The 18,839-nt window shown below is 64.5% G+C and overlaps 1 protein-coding gene across 1 annotated transcript; it reads left to right on the forward strand.

Moving 5' to 3' along the window:
- The first annotated feature begins 1,835 nt into the window (after positions 1-1,835).
- JUP (junction plakoglobin) lies at positions 1,836-17,722 on the forward strand. The gene is made up of 15 exons (XM_061477472.1): positions 1,836-1,925; positions 10,569-10,799; positions 11,623-11,876; positions 12,288-12,526; positions 12,867-13,068; positions 13,211-13,355; positions 13,620-13,723; positions 14,394-14,732; positions 15,065-15,220; positions 15,362-15,481; positions 15,640-15,790; positions 15,885-16,006; positions 16,224-16,263; positions 16,556-16,702; positions 16,827-17,722. The coding sequence occupies exons 2-14, from the start codon at positions 10,574-10,576 to the stop codon at positions 16,699-16,701; spliced, it is 2,244 nt and encodes a 747-aa protein (XP_061333456.1). The 5' UTR covers positions 1,836-1,925; positions 10,569-10,573; the 3' UTR covers position 16,702; positions 16,827-17,722.
- The last annotated feature ends 1,117 nt before the right edge of the window (positions 17,723-18,839 follow it).

Consider the following 18,839-nt stretch of genomic DNA (forward strand, 5'->3'; position numbering starts at 1 on the left):
GGGGCCAGCGCTCCCGGTAGCGCCCTGCAACTGGTGTGACCCAGCAGTGGTTGAGCTGTGGTCACAGTCACCGTTCCCCATGGAGTGCAGGGGCATGAGCAGGGGATGGAGGTGGGATGCAGGGCCTGCAGTGTACTGGGTTATACTGGAGGGCTACTGAGCCTGCAGTGTGCTGGGTTATACTGGAGGGCTACTGAGCCTGCAGTGTGCTGGGTTATACTGGAGGGCTACTGAGCCTGCAGTGTGCTGGGTTATACTGGAGGGATACTGAGCCTGCAGTGTGCTGGGTTATACTGGAGGGATACTGAGCCTGCAGTGTGCTGGGTTATACTGGAGGGCTACTGAGCCTACAGTGTGCTGGGTTATACTGGAGGGCTACTGAGCCTACAGTGTACTGGGTTATACTGGAGGGATACTGAGCCTGCAGTACTCCATGGGTTAGCACCATACAGGCAGCACTGAGCTTCCCTGACTCCCCTGACCTTGGCCAAGGAGGAACATGAGCGTTTTGGCTGTCATCTTGGCATGCCATGCTGTGTGCTGTGCTGTGCCATGCCATGCTGTGTGCTGTGCCATGCCATGCTGTGTGCTGTGCTGTGCCATGCCACGCTGTGTGTTGTGCCATGCTGTGTGCTGTGCCATGCCATGCTGTGTGCTGTGCCATGCTGTGTGCTGTGCCATGCCATGCTGTGTGCTGTGCCATGCTGTGTGCTGTGCCATGCTGTGTGCTGTGCCATGCCATGCTGTGTGCTGTGCCATGCCATGCTGTGTGTTGTGCCATGCCATGCTGTGTGTTGTGCCATGCCATGCTGTGTGTTGTGCCATGCTGTGTGCTGTGCCGTGCCATGCTGTTTGCTGTGCCGTGCCATGCTGTGTGCTGTGCCACTTTCCTCCCCGTGCTGGAAGGGTTCTCGCTGTGCCCTGGCTCCCCAGCTCCACACACAGGGATGAGATCCCAGCTCCTTGCAGGGGTGGTGGAAGCTCCGTCTCTCACCTCCCTTCAGAGCTGCTATTTCCCAACTGAGTCAGCGCTGGCAGGCAGCTGCGGCACAGACCCGCGCAGGGCTGGTGCTGGGGGTGCAGGATGCGTCCCCAGCTCTGGGGGGGCTGGCGGCTGGACGATCCCCACCATGGGCTGGGCCCTGCCCTGGTGCTGAGCCCTCACTCCTGACTCGGTGACGAGGCTTCGCCTGGGGCCGGCGCGGAGCCGGGTGAGCCGGGACGCGGCAGCAGCACCCGGCTGGACCAGTCTGGCCAGGGCCGGGTGACGCAGGGCGCTGTCACCGCCCCAGCCCTTCCCCAGCGCCTCTCGCTGCCCCTGCCCGGCTCCGGCCTCGGGTTCCCTCCGCGGGGAACGGGCCCTGCTCCGTTGTTAACCCACCCGGGCACGCAGCGCTGCCACCGCCACGCCTGGGGCAGGGGTGCCCGCATGGCGCCACCATGGCCTGGCTGCACCGGGGGACCCCAGGGGGGGCCGCGGGGCTGAGCCGGACCCTGACCACGGCCCTGCCCGCTCGGAGCCCTCAGGGCGATGCTGGAGCCTTGGGGGGACCTGGGGGGGGATCCCCGCACATGGGGGTCCCCGCGCTCCCCCCCCCGGCACGTGCCTCGCCGCGCCCGGTGACGTCACCCAGGTGATTCCCGCCCCGCTGCCCAATCACCTGCCGGCCACAGGCGGGGCGGCCGCGCCCCCGCCAATAGGGAGCGGATAAACACGTCCGGCGGGGGGGCGTGGCCAGGAGGCTGCCGCTGTTGACGGGCGTGTCGGGTGTCCAATAGGAACGCGGAAACTCCATGAGGGGCGGGTCTTGGGGCGGGGCGAGGCAGGGCGGGGCGGGGCGGGGCTGGCGCGGGCGCTGCTCGGCTTTTGTTCGGGCCGGAGCGGGGCGGGCGGCAGAGCTCGCGCAGGGGTTGCGCGCGCGCAGGTGAGAGGGGATCGGGATCGGGATCGGGATCGGGATCGGGATCGGGATCGGGATCGGGACCGGGACCGGGATCGGGATCGGGATCGGGATCGGGACCGGGATCGGGATCGGGACCGGGATCGGGATCGGGACCGGGACCGGGAAACACCGGGGGGAGGACGGGACCGGGCAGTGCCGGGGTTGTCCCGGGCCGGTTCCGCCGTGCGGGGCCGGAGGAGGAGCCGGGTCGGGGGTCGCGGCTCGGTCCCGGTGTCCGGGGCAGGTCCGTCGGTGCCACCCCCCCCCCAACCCCTCCGCAGCAGCGGAGCCCCGAGTTCCGCCGGTCCCGTGTGCGTGCGGCCGGGGAGGGCGCAGCCTGCGCGGATCCGGTCGGGCGGGTCCCTGGGGCGAGGCCCCGCGGGCGCTGTCCCGGGCCCCGCTCCCCGGTGGCGGCCGCGCTGCCGGGTCCGCCCCGGAGCCCTGCGGTGCCCGGCGCTGCCCGAGGGCTTGGGGGGGGGGGGCTTCGGTGGCCCGGGATCAGCGCGGCCCAGAGGGGGGTCCCGGTGGAGCCCTCCAGGGTGAGCCCGCGGCGGTGGGAGAGGAGCGCGCCCGCTCCTCGCTTTGGCTTCGTGAATCGGGTTCGCAGAGGAAGGGGCAACGGTGAAAGGCGCTGGGAGCTGCCCGGTGCAGGCTGCGAGCAGCTTGGACGTCGGTGCCGGGAGAGGAGGGAGAGCCCTTGCCGAGAGGCCTCGGTCCTGTGTTGGCGTTGTCCCCGCACGGGTGGGAAGGTGGCGGCTGCCCTCAGTCTCACTTAGGCCACAGCGTTTCCCTTCCTTAGCGCCTCGGGCAAGCCCCGTGGCTTTGGTGACCGTTCCCTGCCACCATCCCCGTGTGGAGGGGACCATGACCCAGCTGGCTTCGTCCCCAGCAGCCGCCGCACCTCCTGCTCCAGCCCGCACCGTCCTGGCTTCGGCGCCCGCTGCTCTCGGCGCCTTCTGCCGTGGGGCTGGCTGGTGCCGGGGGCAAAGCGTCTTCACACACCCCACACCCCCCCCGGGTACCGCGGGGCTGGAGCGGGGCCGGGAGCTGTCACCGCAGCCGGGGCGCCCAAGGCTCCGCTCCTGGCCCCGCACTCGGGTCCGGCCCAGCCGGTAACGGGGCCGGGGAGGCTTTGGGGTCCCTTTTGGTGTCCTTGGGGGTGCTGTGTCAATGTCACCCGGGCGGTGCGCTGGGCACCCCATGGAACTGGCTCCGCACATCTGAAGCCTGTAATCGCTCATCGCTTTGGAGGCTTTCTGTAAAGTCTCATGAAAACCCCATTTTACTGCTGATTTGGCTCAAAGTTGGCTGTCTGGGTAGGAATGGACAAGGCTCCCGGCGCCAGTGGCCAAGGGGTGGTTTCCCCTCCTCAGGGGTCGGCTCCTGGGGGTGATGTGGGTCCCCAGCACTCGGGGGTGCTAATGGGGTGCTGTGGGAAGGTGGGGCTGCCACGGCAGGGCCCTGGCTTCCAGACAATGGCGTTCTCAGCCTATTGTCTGGGCGAGGTGGAGCGTCCTTGCCGGCTCCAGGAAGCGCCTGCATCCCGGTGGGGCCGAGCCCGGCTGCTGGGGGGGTTCTGCCGGGGCTGGGCACGGAGTGACCCATGCACCGTGCCCTGTGCTCAGCCATGGTGGCACTGCCCTGGCTTGGCTGCAGCCGGGGACCTTGGAGGATCATCCCCCTGGTCCCGGTGCTGGTGTTCAGTGTCATGCTCGGTGCTGCCCTAATCCCATTAACTGTCCCCTTTGTTTCCCCATTGGAATCCTGCTCTGTGGGGCAGGCGGGTGCAGCTGCGCGGCTCTCGGCTGGGGCTGTTCCCGGGATGCTGGTTTCCCTTCGAGGCTGTGGTTTGGTGTGGGAGCGCTCCATGGGATCTGGCTTTCCATCGTGCTTCCAGCTCTCCGGGGTTTCGGAGCCGGGTGTGGATGGGGGAGCCCCCGGGAGCGGAGCTGCCCTGGGCCCATCCGCAGGCCGGGAGGTGCTTTGCAGAGAACTTGCAAGGCTTTAATTGCAGCATCTGTACCCAGGCTGCTGCTCGTCTGCAGGGTTTAAATGAGACTGGCTTCTAATTAACACAACTTAAAAGGACATTTAATGTCTGTTAAAACAGCTCAGGCTGCTTTGGACTTGAGCTTTTGCCTTCCTTTTTGGTGGTGCTTTCTCACCTAGACTGGGGGTGTGGGGCTTGGGAGGTGCCTCTTGGCCCCATGTAACTGTGGGGGTCTGTGTGGATGGAAGCAGCTCACCGGGGCTGTGCTGGTGCCTCGAATCCCTGCGATGGGAGGTTTGGGTTCACCCCTGTTTCCTATGGATGCTGTTTGAAGCACTGGAGGCCAGCAGGGGTGTGGAGGCAGAGGTGCTCCCTCTCCAAAGAAGCCTTTAAACTTGACCTAAGCAATGCCTGTGCTTAAACTGGGCTGGGTCTGGTGCTGTGCAGGTGCCTCAATGGGCAGAGCTCCTCAACCCGGCTTCCCCAGGGCTGCGCGCAGAGGAGATGAAGCTGTTTCTATAAGGAGAGGCTTGAAATACCCTTCCCAACCGGCCAGCCCTTGGGGGGCTCCGCTGCTGGCAGACCCCAGGGCACCTCCACACACCTCGGCCACTCAGCTCCCAAACCCCTTTGCCGCCAGGGCCGGGAATGGCTGCATCAGGCGTGTGGGAGAGAGCTTTGGTGCTGCCCCAGCGCTGTTGTAATGGCTGTGACGCGCGGGCAGAGCCCCGGTGACAAACCCCTAACTTGCTCCGACAGGCCGGGTGCTGACGGGTGCTGCTGATAATTCCTTGTGAAGCCTCTGAACTTTACACGTGGAATGCAGTTGGATGGAGAAGGGAAGCGCAGGGTCCCTGCCACCGCCTCGGCTCCGCCGGGGCCGAGGTGGCAAAACCCCAGTGTTTCGTGATGGGAGCTGGGAACAGGCTGGGAGGCTCAAAGCCTAAATTTAAAGCCTGCAATTACCGTGTTCTTAAAGGACGATTTGTTCTTTGTGCGCTTGAAAGCAAAATAATGGGGTTTGTGTGTTTTTTCGTTTAATGCAGATGGAGCTATGGTGGGTAATTGCCATGGACAAGTGGCAGTGTTTCTAATGAGATCAGCAAGCTTGAACTGAGGAGGGGATGTGTCTGTGTGGGTCTTCCCCACGCCTCTGCAGATGGTAGTGTTGGACGTGGGGAGGGAAGATGTGGGGCTGCCAGAGACCCTGCCGTGGGTCTTCAGCACGTCCGTGCCCATGGGAAAAGCCTCCTTGAGACAGGATCCCTGGTGTGGGGCTGCCCCCATGGGAGCAGAGGCAGCACAAGAGAAGGGGACCTGATCCCACATCAAGGCTGCTGGGTCCGTGCTAGTGGTCAGAAGCGCATGTGGGGCAGGGAGGTGATGCTGGGCTGCAGCGGGGCACGGTGTGGGGAGCGCGCGCCGGCCGTGGTGCAGCAGATGGTGCCTTGGTGCAGCTCCCGCACAGGTCGGTGGCTGTCGTGCCTGGTGCTGTGCACGCTCTCACGATGGGCGATGGGTGATAACTCGTCATGGCGTGAAGTGCCAGGACCCTTCAGCCTGGGCTCGGCGTGTGCCAGGGCTGTCGGGAGCGGTTGATGCGGGTGCAGGGAGCAGGTGATGGAGAGCAGGAGCAGAGCGGGTCCCGCTGGGGATGCTGCCAGGGGCTGGTGGCACCATGCCCAGGAGCTGTGGTACCCCTGGATGGTGGGAGCAGGAGCTCTGCTCAAGCTTAACCTCCTCAGGAGCACCCAAAGAATAACCAGGGGGTGAGAGCACAGGTCTATAGAGCAGCTTCCACCCATCCCTGTCCTCAGGTGCCTGATGCTGTCAGAGCTGGTGGGGTGGCCAGAGCTGCTGGTACCTCTGTCAGCCAACAAAGGCCACCAGCTCCTTTGTGTGCAGGTCCAGGGCAGCCTCGTGCCATTGCAGTCAGCTCTCAGTCTCCAACAAGAGGCCGATCCCCTGTTGCCCTCTCCTCCTCATTAAACTTCAAACTGCTCTTGTTCCCCTTTTGAAACCCACTTATCTTCACTGTAAAGCCCCATTGAAAGGGCTTGTGGTAGCCGGGCTCTGACTCTAACGCTTCCCATTGATGCTCCTGAAAAGCTCCTTTCTCTGCCTCCTCCCGCTGCGTGTTCCTGCGAGGGATCCTCTTCAAAGCCAGCGCAGCTTTTGTGCGGTGCTGGGGCTGCTGCAGGAGCTTCCTTAGCAATGGGGTGATGGTGATGGGGGACCTTGTCCCTTGGAGGGCTCCAGTGCTGCTGGGTGTCGATGTGGCTCTGTTCGAGCAGGGGTCACTGCTCCAGCAGGGTGCTGGGGACCAGAGATCGTTCCCGTTGTAGCCCGAGTGCTTCTAAAATAGACTCTGTTCTCACACTGCATTTGTTGAGTTGCTGTCACTGCCTCTTCCCTCTCCTTAAGAGCTGAAGTGGCTCCAGTTCCAGGCACAGCCTCTTTGGGGGTCACTGCAGCTCCACTGCTCCATGGGAAGAATGGGCGCAAGGATGCTCTGGACTGGGAAGCACGATGTGATCTCAGCCCCCCGAACCTGCTCTGTGCCCCCCATCTGCTCACTTTGGGGGGGGCTGCTGCTCCCCACGAGGTCCCTGGGCAATGGCTCTTCCTGCACCAAGCAGTGCTTGTGGCCTCCCCGCTGCTGGTCTGGGTGGCTCAGCCTGGGGCTGCCGTTCCCAGATCCTTCCTCCGCAGGCGCTGTGGGGAGGGACGGTGCTGCTGGATGCTCATCAAACGGCTCTGGTGCCGTGGGAGCTTCCTCTGCCTTCCCTGGCATTCCTGGCTGCGGGAAGTGGTGGGAGAGGCATTAACCTTCTCCTGGCTCTCTGCTGCATGGCACTGGCTGAAGCCCCTTTATTGGCTTGGCCCCGTCCCCATCATGGTGCTCGAGGTCTGTCCTCCCCCAGACCCGCTCTTTGGGCTGCCCCATATCTGCCTTGCTGGCTCCTGGGGGGGGGGGGTCCCACTGTTCCTGGGGCTGAGTCCTGGCTCCCTGCAGGCTTGGGGGGGGCTCAGCTGGGGCTGGGTGGTGTCGCTCTGCCCTTGCTGTGCTCCATGACGTCCAATAACATCCTGTGGATGAGGGAGGGAAGAGCAGCACTTGTCCTTCCTACAGCCCAGCATCCCTCACGGCTGACCCCTCCAGGGCAAGTGTTCTCCCCTGGACCCCAAACACCCCCTGCTGCCCTCCCCTTTGCTGTCTGTGGGGGCCCTGCCCCACTGCATCCATTCACCACCAAAAGCATCACGGGTGAGCCCCGGCACAACCGGCATCCTCTGGTCCCTCAGAGGAGGAGGAGGGAGGACATCTGAGGACAGAGCCCTGTTATAGAGCATGGGGGCGAAGCTTATGTTGGGTGTCTGGCCCTTACTGAGTGATGAGCAGAGGATGCTTGGCTCAGCGGAAACCTCCCTGCTTGCTGCTGGAGCATCCAACGTTTGCTCCCCTGGCCCCATCACCTCGGGTGCCACCGGCCGTGCTGATGCTGCAGGGGAACGATGGGTACTGCATTAAATGAGGTGCCCATGGTCCCTCCTGGGGAGGGATCGTGCCTGTGCTGTGCAGCACCCACCCTATGCCCCCTCTGCATCTGCTGCAGGGCACCGACGCCTCTAACCCGGTGCTCATTAGCTTGGACCCACTCTCCTTGTCTGGAGCCCATCATCACCTGAGCTTGTGTCTGGGCTCCGAGGAGCTTTGCTGCCGTTTGATGTCCTCGTGGTGCAGACGGGGGGGGGGGGGGGGGGGGGAATGGCTCATGCATAATGCAGGGAGGGAGCTCCGAGGAGCCAGGTTTGGAGAATTAAGAGCCTATCAAATGCCTGTGTGTTGTGGAGCAGATGCCAGCAGCCGCTGTGGTGCAGGCACAGCCTGCCCCCCTCCAGTGCTGGTTCCCTGCTGCCTGGGGGTCCCTGCTCTGGCTTTGGGGATGCTCGGGGTCCTTATACCCCCCCCCCCCCCGTGCACTGCAGGAGCTTCCCTGCCCTTGGCTCTGCTCTCCCCTTGCCCAGCCTGTTCAGGGCAGCAGCACCAAGGCCACCAGTGCCAGCAGTGCGCTCTCCTGCCCGCGGCCTTCCTTGGGCAGGGCTTGTCATTGCTTTCCTTTGGCTTCCCCATAGTTTGGAGGCTCTGCCCCCATGGCCAGGGCGTTCCAATGGGGGAGGATTTGCTCTCCCAACTGCCGAGGCAGCAGCTCTGGGATACGCACAGGGTGTGTGGTGCTGGGGCACTCCCAGCTTGGCACTGGGGCTCTCCTGGCCAAGCCCTGCTGGGGCACAGGGTGGGGAGCGGACACGGGCGTCATGCGCTGAATGGGAACCCCAGCTCCTGCCCACACCCTGCGTGGGAATGATCTGCCCTGGCTGGCCTCCATTAGCGGGTCCAGGTCCTGCTGCCTTGCGAGCATGCATAATGCAGGGCACATTAAAGCCAGAGCAGTTCTTAGGCTGTGATTGCTGCTTGACAGCTCAAGAACACTGAACTGGCAGGAGCAGGGCCCAGCAGCGGTGCTGGGGAGGTGGCTGGGGGTGCCCGTGGTGGGATGCGGGATGCTCACAGGGTGGGATGCAGGGTGGGAGGCAGAATGCATCGGTGGGATGCAAGGTGCTCGCAGGGTGGGATGCAGAATGCATCGGTGGGATACGGGATGCTCACAGGGTGGGATGCAGGGTGGGAGGCAGAATGCATCGGTGGGATGCAAGGTGCTCGCAGGGTGGGATGCAGAATGCATCGGTGGGATACGGGATGCTCACAGGGTGGGATGCAGAATGCATCGGTGGGATGCGGGATGCTCACAAGGTGGGATGCAAGGTGCTCGCATGGTGGGATGTGGGATGCTGACAGGGTGGGATGCAGGGTTGGATGCAGAATGCAGCAGTGAGATGCGGGATGCTCACATAGTGGGATGCAGGATGCTTACGCAGTGGGATGTAAGGTGCGCTCACGGTGGGATGCAGGGTGCTCGCGCAGTGGGATGTAAGGTGTGCTCATGGTGGGATGCAGGGTGCTTACGCAGTGGGATGTAAGGTGTGCTCATGGTGGGATGCAGGGTGCTCGCGCAGTGGGATGTAAGGTGTGCTCATGGTGGGATGCAGGGTGCTTACGCAGTGGGATGTAAGGTGTGCTCATGGTGGGATGCAGGGTGCTCGCGCAGTGGGATGTAAGGTGTGCTCATGGTGGGATGCAGGGTGCTCGCGCAGTGGGATGTAAGGTGTGCTCATGGTGGGATGCAGGGTGCTTACGCAGTGGGATGTAAGGTGCGCTCACGGTGGGATGCAGGGTGCTCGCGCAGTGGGATGTAAGGTGTGCTCATGGTGGGATGCAGGGTGCTTGCGCAGTGGGATGTAAGGTGTGCTCACGGTGGGATGCAGGGTGCTTGCGCAGTGGGATGTAAGGTGTGCTCATGGTGGGATGCAGGGTGCTCGCGCAGTGGGATGTAAGGTGCGCTCACGGTGGGATGCTCGCACAGTGGGATGCTCTCACGGTGGGATGTGTGATGTGGCTCCAGTGTTTGTGCCAGGCTGGGGTTTTTCCCTGCGAGCTCGGCCGCTCCTTGGGAACAGCCGGCAGCGCTGGGGCGAGCTGTGCCAAGCCCGTGCGCGCCGTGCCCCACCGCGCGCCCCACGCACGCCGCGTCCCCGGCCGCCACCCGACGCCCTGACTCAGCTGCCGGGTGGTGGGGGGCTGCTGGGGGGCCTCAACCCCTTCCCCTTCCAACCCCAAGCAGGGTGTTAAGGCCCGAGGCTGCCGCACCGGCCCGGCTGGTGCCGGGGTCTGGAGCGCATCCAGGGGCGCGTGGCCGCCCCGGTCCGGGTTGCTGCATGAATCAGAGCTGGTGGAGGTGGTAATTACGCCTGTTGGGAAGCGCGGCCGGGTGCAGCTGCTCCCTTCAAGCTTATCTCGCCTCTGAAACTCTGAGTCATCCCCACCCTTGCGCCGCCGGATGAAGGGGCAGGAATCCCGCTGTGGGGCTGGATGGTGCTGTCTGTGTCGTGTCGTCCCCCCCCATCCCTCCCCTCCTGGCCGTGCCGGGGGCTGGATGTGGGGCTGGTGACTCACAGCCCTGCAGCTTCCGCCTGCCTGTGAGCTCAGGGGTTCCTCCGGGAGCCATCCTCCTTAGGAAAGAGAAGGGAAACGCAGCCCTGCTCGAAAGCAGCCTGGTCCTGAGTTTGGGGGGCGCCGGGCTGCCCTGTCCTGCCGCCACAGTGTGGTGCTCAGCGCAGCACGGGACCGCGCCACGGGTGCTCGTGGTGCTGAGCGCCCGCAGGAGAGCTTCGCCTGGGCATCTTTAGGTGATTTGGGAGCATCCCAGAGGGCTTCGAAGAGCTCCTTGGCGCTGCAGCCCCTGGCTCTGAGGCCGCGCTGTACAAGTGGTGGGGCTGGAGCCGGGTCCTGGCTGCGGGTCCCTGCGCTCGCACCTTCCCCGCCGAGGCGGTGCTGACGCTGCGCCAGGCGCGGTCGTGTCTGAACACGAGCAGCAAAGTGCTGAGCTGTGGGTTCGTCATCCCCGCGCTGCTTTCATCCGGCGCCGGGCGGAGGGGCAGATTGGCATCTGCTGGGGCTGCGTGGGGCTGGGGGCTGCCGCAGGACTCACTCCTCCCCTGCCTGCCCCGCAGAGCAGCCATGGAGGTGATGAACATGATGGAGCAGCCCATCAAGGTGACGGAGTGGCAGCAAACCTACACCTACGACTCGGGCATCCACTCCGGAGTCAACACCCAGGTGCCCTCGGTCAGCAGCAAGTGCCTCGGGGACGAGGAGGAGCTCTATGGGAAGCAGTACACCATCAAGAAGACGACCACCACCAGCTACTGCCAGGGAGGGAGCCAGAACCAGAGCCAAGCACAAGGTACGGGCTGCGGGACCGGGCACGCCTGCAGCCTTGGCTGCTCAGCTCCTGCCTGCCTTCGCCTCCCCCGGGAGCCGTGCTCATTCTGGGCACTGCTCCACGCCGCCTTCCACACCCCGGGAGCTGCTGAAATCTGCTCCCTCCTGTCCTGCCCCGCGCTGGGGCCGTGGGGTGGCACGCAGCCAGCCCGCGGTGCTGAGCTCTGCGCGCACATCCGCCTTGGATCGAGCTGGGAACAGCTGATCCCGGCCCACGGATCGGCGTCTGCTCTGCTGCCCACGCGGGAGCGCTGGCTCCGAGCTGCCAGCCTGTGCTCCAGCTCTGCCTGCTTGGCCTGTCTGCGAGGGCAAAGCAGGCAGAGACACAGCCCCCGGAGCTAAAGGAGATGCTTCCCACAGCTTTAGCCCGTAAAAGAGGGCTCTGTTCGCCTCCACGCATCCCCCCGTGCGGATGGGCCATGGGAGGTTTGGTTGCCAGCACCCCTGGGGACCAAGTGGTACCCGTGCCGCAGTGACGGGGACACTGCTGCAGCATCGCTGCCGCACAGCTCACTCTCATCCCGGTGTTACAGGGGAGGTCTCTGTGTCCTCCTCCTAATCCCCAGCTTGTCCAAGTTGCAAATATCCTTCATTTCTTAATGAATGGGCCTTGTGAGACGAGTGCCTCCTCACGCTGCCTCACTGAGCGTTGCGTTACCTCCGCGCTGCCGTATCTGTGCCCGCTTTGAAGCACCAGCTCCTTGCGGCGATGCTCAGCGCATCGAGATGGGGAAGCGGCGGTGGGGGAGCCCGGCTCTGACGCTGCTCCTCCTTGCCCCCCGCAGCGGACATGGAGGCTCAGCTGGCCATGACCCGGGCGCAGCGCGTCCGTGCCGCCATGTACCCGGAGACGGTGGAGGACCGCTCGCTGCTGCTCAGCACGCAGCTCGAGGGGCAGCAGACCAACGTGCAGCGCCTGGCCGAGCCCTCGCAGATGCTGAAATCGGCCATCGTGCACCTCATCAACTACCAGGACGACGCCGAGCTGGCCACGCGCGCCATCCCCGAGCTCACCAAGCTGCTCAACGATGAGGACCCGGTAAGGAAGCGGCTTGGCTGGCGCCGGGCTCCCAGCACAGATGAGCTCCCGTCCTCATGGGGCTCCTTGGCAGAGCTCTGCAATCCCCGCAGAAGGATGGAACCCAGCTCCGTCCGCTCGCATCCCATCCTTGCTGCTCGGGATGCAGCTCTCCTGCCCTGGCCTTGCGCAGACACCAGCTCTCGGTGCTGCAGCCCATCCCTGCAGCATGCTGGTGCTGCATGGACCCCGCATTGTTCTGTGCACTGCAGCGTGGCTCCCGGAGCAGCGCGGATGAGCGCTGTTACAACCAGCGGTCTTCATCCGTGCTGATGCTGCTGCCCCAGCACCACGCTGCCCGTGGATCCCTCCTGTCCCTGCGGGGATGGGCGGCAGCGGGACCCCTTCCCACCAGCAGCTTCTCTCCCGCAGGTGGTTGTCAGCAAAGCAGCCATGATCGTGAACCAGCTCTCCAAGAAGGAGGCCTCGCGCCGTGCCCTGATGCAGTCGCCGCAGATCGTGGCGGCCGTGGTGCGCACCATGCAGAGCACCAGCGACCTGGACACGGCGCGCTGCACCACCAGCATCCTGCACAACCTCTCGCACCACCGCGAGGGCCTGCTCTCCATCTTCAAGTCCGGCGGCATCCCGGCCCTCGTCAGGATGCTGAGGTAGGAGGCTGCTGGTCGGGAGCACAAAAGGTCCCCCCCCCATCCTGGGCTGGGGGTAGAGGAAGGGAGGGCTCCTGCTGCCTCCTGCTCGCACCAAAACCAAGGGAATGGGAGACCTGGAACCTTTCAGCCTATGGGAGCCCCAGGGGTTGCTGCCTTTGGAGCCTGTGTGGCGGCAGGAGGAGGGGAGCAGCCCCCCCATTGCCTTGTCCATAGGGATGGGGCTCCCTCGGTGTCCCTGCCCGTGGCACGGTTGGGCTCGCATCCGGCGCTGCGGGAGGGCGCTGGGTGGGAGCCGGGGCTGTGGCGAGCTGACGTGGCTCCGGGCTGCTGCCTGCAGCTCGCCGGTCGAGTCGGTCCTCTTCTACGCCATCACCACCCTGCACAACCTGCTGCTGTACCAGGAAGGGGCCAAGATGGCCGTGCGCCTGGCCGACGGCTTGCAGAAGATGGTCCCTCTGCTCAACAAGAACAACCCCAAGTTCCTGGCCATCACCACCGACTGCCTTCAGCTCCTCGCCTACGGCAACCAGGAGAGCAAGGTGGGGCACGGGGGGTCCTACAGAAGGGAGGGAGGAGCGGGGTGATTGCCCATCCTTGCTCCCTGCGGGCTGATGCCCTGCTCTCACGGGGGTGATGGCAGCGCGTGTGCCGCACGCCCTGCCCATGGTGCTTGTCTTGCAGCTGATAATCCTGGCCAACGGAGGCCCCCAGGCCCTGGTGCAGATCATGCGCAGCTACAACTACGAGAAGCTGCTCTGGACCACGAGCCGGGTGCTGAAGGTGCTCTCGGTGTGTCCCAGCAACAAGCCCGCTATCGTTGAGGCTGGTAAGAGGGGCTGCCGGTGTGGGGCAGGAGGTGGGGCGGGGGGGTGCAGGGGGGATGCTCTGAACGGCTGCTGAGGTGCTGCCCTGGCACTGTGTGCGAGCAGGATCTGGCCTGGCTGCCTGGGAGCCGTCTCCCTGCGCTGCATTTAGCCTCTGAGGCTGCATCCCGCATTAGGAGCATCATTTATGGGCTGCTCTCGCCGTGCAAACCTATTGCCTCCCCATTCTCCTTTGGGTGTTGACGCTGGGGTCTCCTCCCTGGCAGGCGGCATGCAGGCGCTGGGCAAGCACCTGACCAGCTCCAGCCCCAGGCTGGTCCAGAACTGCCTCTGGACCCTGCGGAACCTGTCTGATGTGGCCACCAAGCAGGTGAGCGTGCGGGACCCTGCCCTGTGCTCCAGCACCCAGTCTGGGGGCTGCTGCTGCTGAGGCCACCCCAGTTTATCTGTGATGGGGGGGCAGCATCGCCAGGGCTGGTGCTGGCCCTGCCTTGGACCCCAGCCACCCACTTGGTGCTGCCCAAGGAGCTGATGTGGAGGTGTCTGCCCATGGGGGGCCGGGTGAGGGTGACCCTGAGCCCTGCTCTGGGGTTGCTCTCGCAGCCCATTGCCGCCTCCTGATGCGATCCCCAGCTGCTGGGGCTCCTCCGGGCAGATTAGAGCCTGATGCAGCCTGGAAACTATTTGTGCTGGCGCTGAACCATCCCTGCTCAGCTGCGGGGGGGGACGGGACCGTGGTGCCTTTAACTCCTTCCTGCCCCTGCCTGCGGCGGGGCTGGGACCGGGTCACCCGGGGATGCATTGTTTGCAGTTCCCAGCAGGGAAATGCTGCTGGAGACATTGAATTCCCAATGGAGCAGCGCGTGCCGGGAGCACCGCGGGCAAGCAGCTCGGGGGACCGGGGGGGTGCAAAGGCTGCATCTCCTCCATCACTGCCTGCTCCGGTCCATGGCGTGCTGCAGGGCAGCTCTGGCTCCCCAGGCCTGGACAAGAGCCTGCAGCACGGAGGCTGCTCCAACCTCCCATCCCTGCTCCCGCAGGAGGGCCTGGACGGGGTCCTCAAGATCCTGGTGAACCAGCTGAGCTCCGACGACGTGAACGTGCTGACCTGCGCCACCGGCACCCTCTCCAACCTGACCTGCAACAACAGCAAGAACAAGACCCTGGTGACGCAGTCGAACGGGGTGGAAGCCCTCATCCACACCATCCTGCGGGCGGGCGACAAGGAGGACATCACCGAGCCGGCCGTGTGCGCGCTGCGGCACCTCACCAGCCGGCACCCCGAGGCCGAGATGGCGCAGAACTCGGTGCGGCTCAACTACGGCATCCCCGCCATCGTCAAGCTCCTCAACCAGCCCAACCAGTGGCCACTGGTCAAGGTGAGGGGCTGGAGCTGGCCGCCGGCTGCCGCTCCGTGCCGGGATGCGGTGCTGAGGGCTCTGTGGCCGGTGCTGTGCGTGGCTGCATGCGGCACGGTGAGCCGCATCCCTGATGGCAGCTAATGGAGGAAGTGAGCTCGTGCTGGCTGCTGGGTCGGGTCAATACTCGCCCCGGTGGGAGGAAGCTGAAGTCATGCAGGAGGATGGGGTGGGATGAGCAAGGAGGAAGCTCCGTGCTGGGGGGTTCCCATGGGAAGCACACGTTGCCCTGATCCACGGTTGAGATCCATCTCTCTTCCCCCCCCGCCTCACCCCTTTCTCCTCTCCTCCAGGCTACCATAGGCCTGATCCGCAACCTGGCCCTGTGCCCGGCCAACCATGCCCCGCTGCAGGAGGCCGCCGTCATCCCACGCCTGGTCCAGCTGCTGGTCAAGGCTCACCAGGATGCCCAGCGGCACGTGGCCGCCGGCACGCAGCAGCCCTACACGGTGAGACCCCTCTGCCCCCCCCAAAACCAACCCATCCCTGGTGGTGGGGGGGTTGGCTCATGCTCAGGGGGGGTTTGTGCCCTGGCGCTGGTTCTGCTCCGGCTGCTCCATGGCCCTGGCTGAGCACTTGTCCCCTGGCAGGACGGAGTGAAGATGGAGGAGATCGTGGAGGGATGCACAGGGGCACTGCACATCCTGGCCCGGGACCCCATGAACCGCATGGAGATCTTCCGCCTCAACACCATCCCTCTCTTCGTGCAGGTCAGGGGCTGGGGGGCACGGGGCTGCTCTTTGTTACCTCCCACCCACCCAGGGACCCCGGTGCTCGCTGCCAGCGCTGCCGCTGTGGGAGCCCGTCAGGAGCCCGCAGCTCCCCGCTGCCTGCTTCCCCTCATGGTGCTCTTCACCAACCCCGACAGCTCCTCTACTCGCCGGTGGAGAACATCCAGCGCGTGGCGGCCGGGGTGCTGTGCGAGCTGGCGCAGGACAAGGAGGCAGCAGACGCCATCGATGCTGAGGGGGCCTCGGCTCCCCTCATGGAGCTGCTGCACTCCAGGAACGAGGGGACGGGTGAGTGCCGGGGTTGGGGGGGGCTCTGTGCTGCCGGGTATCACCCCAGCTCGCGGTGCTTTAGGGTGCTGAGGCTGCTGCCCTTGCCCTGCAGCCACCTACGCCGCTGCCGTGCTCTTCCGCATCTCCGAGGACAAGAACCCCGACTACAGGAAGCGCGTCTCCGTGGAGCTCACCAACTCCCTCTTCAAGCACGACCCCGCAGCCTGGGAGGCGGTGAGCATCCTCCAGGGAGCCCGTTTTGTCCCTGCGGATGGACCGGTCCCGGCTCCAGCAGCCAGCCGTGGATGGGAGCGACTGGAAAGAGGGTGTGCGGGGTGGATGGGCTCCATCCCGAGCTCGCCAGCAGCGCTGGGTGCTCCCTGGGATGGGGCTGGGCCTTGGGCACGCGTGAACACGAATCCCCCTTCACTTGTGTCCCCTTCTCTTGTAGGCTCAGAGCATGATCCCCATCAACGAGCCCTACTCAGATGGTGAGTGCGGCGCCGGCTCTTCCTGCGGGGCTCCCCGTGGCTGTGCTCTGGTGGGGCATTGGCCTCCTCTCACCAAACCAGGCTGGTTCCAAACCCTTTCTTGGGTGGCTGCTGGTGCAGCACCAGCCTGGCCTGCTGGGGATGCTCAGCAGGATGCTGGCCCCGGCGCGTGGGGCCGTCGGTGGCACTTGGGTCCATTGTGGGTGCTGCGGGCAGGGGGACCAGGAGGGGGTCTGGGCTTGGAGAAGCCGCTCACTGATGGGAGCTGAGGTTGCCCCATCCCTTCCCGCAGAGCTGGACCCCGGCTATCGCCCCATGTACTCGGGTGACATCCCCCTGGACCCCATCGACATGCACATGGACATGGACGGGGACTACCCCATGGACGCCTACAGCGACGGCGTCCGAGCGCCCTTTGCTGACCACATGCTGGCCTAACGTGTCCCACACCAGGTACCGCTGCCCTGCGCATGGCAGGGCCGTGGGGTCCCCGCTGCCAATGGGGTCGGTGTCCCCATTGTCCCATGGGCTTTGGTGGCCCCCAGGTTTCAGCTCAGTAACAGGAGCTCTCCGTGCCCCGTGCAGGTGTTTTCTCCGTACAGAAGAGGGTGGCCCCAGGCTGAGCATCTGCAAGAAGGACTTGGGAGACAGAAGTGCCTGAGAAGACAAAACTTTTCCATTCCCACCAGAGGCTTTGGTTTTCGATGTCTTTTCTTGGCTGTGGGGCTGCGGAGGAGGTCCTTTCCCCCTGGGACTTCTTCACGCACCTCCTGCCGCATCCAGCATCCAAGATCCTGTTTCTGAAGCTTTAAGGCCCACAAGCCCTGCCCCGTCTGCGACCTTCCGTTGCCACAATAGTCCTTTTTCTATGACTAGAGATTTCTTTTGTATTTTTAATATGGTGCCAATGGCTTTTGCCACCTTTAAGTTTGTGCTTTCCAACACCCCCCCCCACACCCCGCTGCTTGTTCCCCCTGTTGGTGTTCGAGGGATGGAATCTAACATGGGAAACCCCTTTGTTCTCCGCGAACCCAAACCCAAATCAGGCCGACCCCGTTTGCTGAAAGCAAAGCGTGCCCTGTCCCAGGACCTTCCTTTTAGCCATCGGGATGTCTCTTTCCCATCAGCCGTTGGGGAGCTGACTCTGTACCTGCCTATCCCCCCCACCCCAGGACCCGTATAGGAGTGATCCCGCATTAGGAACCGTGTCCTTGTTACTGATCTCTGTTGCACATTTTAACCCCTTTCCCTTCTTTTTGGTGAGTGGTGTGTTCCTGTCCCCCCCCAGCCCGCTCCCTTCTCTAACACATGTTCTAAAGAGGCTCTAGATGGTGGTTTAACGCTTCCACTGGAAGGGGATGGACGCTTACAGGAGCGTGGTGCAGGAATGGAAGAGTTTATTATTTCTGTAAGTTGTTTTTGTATAGACCAAAGCAAAGAATAAAATAACCCCCCAGCCCCGTGGTGCCCTGAGCCTGTTCTTCTGTCCCCGAGCCCCATTGGGGTGGCCGGGCTGCGGGTCACCAGCACCCTCCTTGTGGGAGCTCATTCCATCCTTTGCACCCACGTTGCCTGGCCCAGGGCTCAGGTGGTGGCTGAGGATGCTGCTCAGCAAGGCACAGGTCACCTCTCGCAGCCCCGTGCCCGTCACCAGGCACCTCTGCTCTGTCAGGAGCTGCAACCTCCCTGTAATTAAGACTCGTGTTAATTAGGCAGCACCAGCAGCATCTCCTCTTTACTGAGGTGCTGGTCAGGATTGAGCCGCTCTGAGTGATGGAGCGGAGCCTGGATGGGGCCAGGTGAACGCTGGCATTGCCTCCATCAACCCGGGCTGCCTCCTGCCCAGCACGGCAGCAGATGGCAGAGGAAATGCTCTTGGCTCAGCCGTGCCCAGGAGCGCAATGGGAAGCGTCGCCTGTGCCAGGAGGGATCGTGCTGGGAGGTGGGTACGGCACAGGGCACAGCAGGACCGTGCTTGGCCGTGGTCAGGCCTGGCAGGAGCCGCTTTGGGAAGCGGGGCCGGCTCCATCCCTGCCCCATGGCTCCTGTGCTGAGCTCAGCCCCGCGGCGCAGGAGGGATGCGGCCGCGCTTCCTGCCCTGGCCCTGCCATAGGGATGAGGAGCACGGCAGCTGCTTCCCGGGCAGAGCCGAGCGCGCTTCCGGAGGGCAGCTTCGAGACAAGGCTGGGACCAGGGAGGCGCTGCCAGAGCAGGAGCTGGAGCAGTGACAACGGGAACGGGCCCCTGTGCAGGGGGAGCAGGACACTGAGCACCTGCCCCAGGAGGGACCGGGTCCTGCAGCACCCGGGGCCATGGGCAGGGATGTGCCCCTCAAACCCTGGGGTCTTCTCCATGGGGAAGGTGCTGAGACTTCCATGGCCCCACTCCCACTTGGGGGCTCTGACACCTATAAGGGGTTTTCCTCGGAGCGAGCGGTTGGGGGCCTGCGGCTGGACCGGGATCCCCAGGGATGGATTGGCCGCAGCTACAGAGGGGTTTGGCCGCAGGAGCTGGGATGCGGCCGTGCTCCATCTTCCCCAGTGCCTGAACCAGGAAGTCAGCGTGGGAGCGGGGAG

Source organism: Pezoporus flaviventris, unplaced genomic scaffold (genome assembly GCF_033815535.1).
Source record: "Pezoporus flaviventris isolate CSIRO_AGI_PZ_B2104156 unplaced genomic scaffold, CSIRO_AGI_Pfla_v1 ptg000107l, whole genome shotgun sequence".
Taxonomy (NCBI): Eukaryota; Metazoa; Chordata; class Aves; order Psittaciformes; family Psittacidae; genus Pezoporus; species Pezoporus flaviventris.

Coding starts and splice junctions, on each gene's coding strand:
- JUP (XM_061477472.1), top strand. CDS start 10,574: ATGGAGGTGATGAACATGATGGAGCAGCCCATCAAGGTGACGGAGTGG. Junction 14,733..15,064: donor ACCAGTGGCCACTGGTCAAG/GTGAGGGGCTGG, acceptor CCTCTCCTCCAG/GCTACCATAGGCCTGATCCG. Junction 15,221..15,361: donor GCACGCAGCAGCCCTACACG/GTGAGACCCCTC, acceptor GTCCCCTGGCAG/GACGGAGTGAAGATGGAGGA.